Source organism: Etheostoma cragini, chromosome 6 (genome assembly GCF_013103735.1).
Source record: "Etheostoma cragini isolate CJK2018 chromosome 6, CSU_Ecrag_1.0, whole genome shotgun sequence".
Taxonomy (NCBI): domain Eukaryota; kingdom Metazoa; phylum Chordata; class Actinopteri; order Perciformes; family Percidae; genus Etheostoma; species Etheostoma cragini.
Genome location: NC_048412.1, coordinates 20,333,752 through 20,339,265, shown reverse-complemented (window position 1 = coordinate 20,339,265; position 5,514 = coordinate 20,333,752). Strand labels below are relative to the sequence as shown.

The 5,514-nt window shown below is 41.9% G+C and overlaps 1 protein-coding gene across 1 annotated transcript; it reads right to left on the bottom strand.

Annotated features, from left to right (window-relative positions):
• Positions 1 to 3,738: 3,738 nt before the first annotated feature.
• Positions 3,739 to 5,509, bottom strand: apoeb (apolipoprotein Eb; the record flags this gene model as incomplete). Its single annotated transcript, XM_034873605.1, has 3 exons — positions 3,739 to 4,783; positions 4,878 to 5,165; positions 5,382 to 5,509. Coding segments are annotated over 3 exons (765 nt in total), but the record flags the coding sequence as incomplete, so codon positions are not given.
• Between the last annotated feature and the right edge of the window lie 5 nt (positions 5,510 to 5,514).

Genomic DNA, 5,514 nt, shown 5'->3' with positions numbered 1-5,514 from the left:
TGACTGCCAAGTCGCTGGTTTGGATCTGGTCCAAGGTAGTCTTGGCCTTTTCAGCCAGGCTCTTGCCTATCTCAGCCATCTTATCGCGAAACGCAGCAAACCTCTGCTCAATGGTCTCCTCCTGGGCCTCTGCAGGTGAGAGCGATGGATAGATACAGAGAAAGTTACGCAACATGGAAAAAGAACACTTAGCCGGGACGTTTTTTTAGGGGTGTAATAAACATAGGGCATACCTGTGTATGCGACAAACGCCAGCATCAGCACGGCAACTGCAAGGAACAGTCTCATCTTGGCTGTGACTCTCTAGGAGGAGGGACAGAGACGGGTTGCGGTTTAGTTTATTTGTCTCGCAAACAAGACGTTTTCATTGAAGAAAGTGTTTTGTCTTTAAAAATAGAGCTCCTCTACGTCAGCACCACCGCGACTGGACAGCTCAAATTACGTACTACCTTCGTTACAATTTAGTGATTAACAACAAATACATAGACCTTCATATCAAACTATCTTTGTGGATGCATTTTCTGAATTACATTTTTTTTTCTTCCATGTACTCCTTCTAACACGCAGGTGTCGCCATGATGTCAATATTAAGAAATAAGTCCCCTGAGGTTAGTGCAACACTTTCTGATAAACAGAAGGCCTCGTATATTACATTTAATCTCCACCTTCCTGTAGTTAATTAGGCAACAAAGACTTTTTTTTGCATCAGTTCTAGTCGTAATTCAAATAAAGTGTCAAACATACCTTTTAGTTGTCTCAGAAAAGGTGAAAAGAAATCGAGTGTGTTTGTGCGTCTTTGTGTGTTCCTCTTTATAAGCCCGCTGAGGGTGACGCGCAACACCAGACTTCAGTCATCATGTACACGTGGAGTCCTTCAAGTGTCGCTGCCCCCTTTATTGATCAGCACCGATGTACAGTAATTGCATTAAAATATTGTGATTATGATATTGACGCTACTGAGGAAAATGAGTTACGTGCCTAATTGCATAATGCTTTAAGATTGTGTGATATTCAGCCCACTGATGAGATGAATCTAGCGGCACTGATAGCGCCGTTACTAATAGATCGGAGCTATTTGGAAGCTCTTTGGACCTGAAGTGTTGGCCAACATGGACTCGATTTCAAAGAGCCTTACATTTATTGCAAATGGCTAATCAAGATGTTTGATATCAAACAACTGGACTCCTTCAGTATACTGCATACTGTATAGGTCTTACTGGTTTGTGAGAATGATGCATATTAATCACGTGTAGATTTTCCATTAAATTAGATTTAATTTCTTAACTTTCATTGCAGACTGCTCTGTTTTGGTGTAATTGTCTATTAACAGATTTACATTGCCTTATTAAATGTCTCTTTTATCCAGAACTTCCCTTTCTTAAAAAGGAAGTGAGTCAGACATGGTCTATTGTGGTCCATCTTGTAAGAAGGCATGCAACAGAAAGAAAAAAAACTGTAGTCTGTTGAACTACAGTAACCCCTCAATACAACTGTGACCTGAGTTAGATCCAGGAAGCCTGTATCTGATGATTTAAAGGCCTGCTTTCACACCGAGCAGTCTGCTGCAAATGCCAAATGCCCATTTGTTGCTGATGACTTGTCCTATCACTATGATGAATAGCCTACAATTGAGATAATGAGCCTTCACATGCCTTAACACCCACACATTACCTCTGAAAGACTAAATCTCCATCTCTTTGCCATGAAGTGGCCAGTGGGTTTATGTATGAGCTTGTGCTTGCGTGCGTATAAGCTCCTCTTGAATAATTGTTGGAGACATAGGGCTTGAAAGTGCACGTATTGCATGCTCCCAATTTGTAATAACAAGCTTACAAAAATGCTGTTTTTGTGTTTGGCCCTTGGCTCCTGTGGTGAAGGATTTTGCGAGCCAGCCGTGAAGGGATAGAAAGGATGGAAAGAAGAGAAGGGGGTTGTACTAGGAGGTAAAATCTCCGCATGGTGTGTTTACTTGGTGAGGGTTACTTGCGGCCATGGGCTAACTAGCACCTGCTAGTGTGCCGGGACTTTTGTTGTTGTTGCTGGGCAGCAATCGAAGTACAGACACCCTATAGGAGCAGACGGAGCAGAAGTGCTGAACTGGCAGGATGCTTGTGGTTTTCCTGTTTTTACAATCCACAACTGATCTTTGTAACAATGGACATTTTAATGTAGGAGTTTCACTTCAGTCTGTTCTTTTCTAAATAAACAGTGGTTCCTACAAGGGGTGATGTCATAGGGGACAAACAAGTAGTCATGGTGTTAGTCATTCTTTCATTTTACATGCAATGCCCTTTAACACAGATAAAAAAGGGTAAACATGTTTACGGGTTGTTTTGTGGAGAAACAGAGCTAAAGTTAATAATTAATTGACTTTTAGAGACATACTAATGTACAATTAACTATATGTTTCTATACATATGAATCTACATATACACACAGTTCTAAACCACCCTTTTTTAAGATTTTTTTTGGGCATTTGCCTTTGTTTCTGAAAGCGTGCAGTAGCTAGTTAAACATGAAATGTGAGGACAGAGGGAGGGAGGTGATATCCAACAATTTGTGTTTCTTTATGAGGAAAATATAGTTTACTGTATCTTCCAAAAAAAGAAAACACAGCTGCATCTTTAGGCAGCATGGATTCAAGCGGAGGGGTCAGAGGAGGGGAGAGGAGATGAACCAGGGACAAATGGTGTCCTCTACTGGCCCCTGCTCTGCACTTCAAAGAGAAAAACCTGCTGTTTCATAAGCATTATTTTTTTTTATTGGAATAGTGAATAATCTGAGTTTAGGACATTCGGGACCACCAACTATCATTTCTACCTTAATTTGTGGCTCACACCATATCATAAGCCATGCATCAGTGCATTTGTATACATACATTTCCTCAGACATGCCAATAAAACATATTAGTACATGCCTACACGCTGTTTGTGGACAGTGTACCCACATGCACATACATGCATATCATTAAACAGCAATGTTTGTTCCTGGAAGGAAATCATTTGTTGCATGCCATACCCCCCCCCCCACTACTAAAATCAGGAGATCCATTTAACCTTAGGCAGGTCAAGATGTGTGGCAAGCTTAAATGAATCTCCTGATTTTAGTTTAATCAAGGGCACAGTGTGTTCCCAAATGCCTTCTTGGATCAAGAGAAAGAAATGTGTAAACAGATCTTAACAAGTCCAAACTAGAAAAACTGAAGACCAAGGGCTGTGGTGGGTGGCTGTATGTATGTATAAAGAGAGCATATTGAGAAAGGGACAGGATTGGGATGGAGAACAGCTGAAAAAGAGCAAACAATACCATATTTTTTAACTTTAAGATTCATTACTTCTTTATATTTAAGACACTATTCAACAAAGAAGAAGTGTTTGTGTGTCAGGAGGCAGTTTGGAAAACAATGTAATGGCCAAATAGCTTTATATGAATTCCCTCTATATAATTAACCCCTGAAGCCTAACCTGCTAAATGTAATGTGTAAGGATAGTTACATTTAAGTTTGTTAGAAGTTGATTAGGATGATAATTCTATCATATTTGGTGCCTTTAATAGTGTCATTTTTCTAGAGATTCTTTTAGACATTTTCAACTTTATTAAAATTGCTGTAGAGACTCCATGTACAATGGTGATTAGTGGTGTCTTTGTGAAGTCTCCACTTGTTAGCATAACTGAACCTCTTCTTAAATAATGGATGACTCTTTAATGTTCAATAAGAAAAACAGTGTAAACAAAGCATATTTTCTAGGTTCTTTATTCACTCAGCACTGTTTAGCACACCGGCAGTGCGCATACAGTGAGCAGCATAGTGGGCATGTGACACGTGACACACAAGTGACACTCTGAAGGACAGACAGGCAGCATTACACTTGGATTGTCAGAAATGCATCAAGTCGTTTTACATTCCAACTCTGTGAAGCACGAGAAGAAATATAGACAATATAGTTCACTGAGCAGACACTTTACAGTAGGTGCCATCATCATTGAGTACATTTATTGAAATGACAGACACTTGTGTTTGGTGAATTTAGGGATTTTATTCTTACCTATCCCTGCCTATGAGGTTTAGTTGTTATAACCAAACAAATTGTAGAAAACTAAATACAAAACCTTGTGAGGGTGGGATAGACAGCTAGAACAGTGAAAAAGCTAAGCATGCTACAAATAATTGTTTCCTGTTTGTTTATTAAAGGCTGTTATTGAATGAGGTGCTTGTGTTCAAGTGATCAAGGGAGTTGATAAGAGAAGAAAAGGTGACAATAAAAAAAACTAAAATCGATGTTTATCTGCTGTTTTTTAAAAGACACACCTCATCCCCCTTCTTCATCTCATCAACCCCCTTATCCTGAACAATAGAGCACCCACATGAAGATATCGTCAGTAACCCTCAACTCCCCCCTCTTTGCCAGAGTATTAAGAAATCAGTGTCTTTCTTTATGCAGCAGCTGCCGTCTCCTTGACTTTCTCCATGATGTTCTCAATCTGCTCACGGATCTGGGTGGCAAAGGGGGAGATCATGTCGGTCAGCTGATCGATTTTACCTTCCAGGGAGGTGCGAAGTTCCTGGGCGGTGGATTCCAGTTGGGTCTTGATGTCCTCAGCCTGGGTCTCCAGCTGCAGGCCCAAGTGATCAGCCTGGGTCTTCAGGATGGTGGAGATGTCACTCAGCTTCTTGGATGCAGTGTCACTGGCCTGCTGGACGTAGGGCTCAACATTCTCCTTCACGGCGCCCATGTTCTGGGAGGTGCGGGACTGGAGCTCAGTGACGTAGGTGGCCACAGTGCTTGGGGGGGGGGAGAAGAGAGAAGACACTTACTTTTCATATTAGCAAAGACAAGAACGAGTTTGAGAGTGTGAAAATCCTCCACCCCACTTACTTGCGAATCTCCTCTGTGTCTTTGTTCAGGCGCTTCTTCAGCTTGTGGGTGTAGGTGCCGATGCGGCTGCGGACGTCATCGGTGTTCTGCTCCATCATGGTCTTGAGCTCACCAAGGTATTCAATGCTGCGTTCTTTGGCATCCAGCATGTCCTTCTGGAGTTTGTTGCCCAGAAGCTGAATGTCTTGAGACAGCTGGCCGGTGGAGCTATCGGTGTAGGGGCTCAGCTTGGTCTGGATGCCATCTTTGTATGCGGAAAGCTCCGCCATGCTGTCAGAGATCAGAGTGCTGAAAGCAGAGGAACAAGATGGTCAGACATGAGGACAGAATAGGGCAGTAAGCATAGTGCAAGGATGAGAGGTTAGAGTGAAGTAAGCTTTGGAAAATAGGAGCAAGAAAAATGTGTGGGAAACCAGTTGGAAGTAATTAAAATTAAGTGTATAGGTGAACAAATAACTCCCTATTGTAATTTAAAAAGGCATGAACAGGATGAAGTTAACTTACTCTAGCTCCCTGGTGAGCTGAGAGGCCTTGAGTTCCTGCACAACGCCATCGGCTTTTTGGTTCAGCTCAGAAACGTACTGCCAGAAACGATCCACGGTGTCCTCCCAGGTTTTTAGGGTGGCATCAGGGAGCA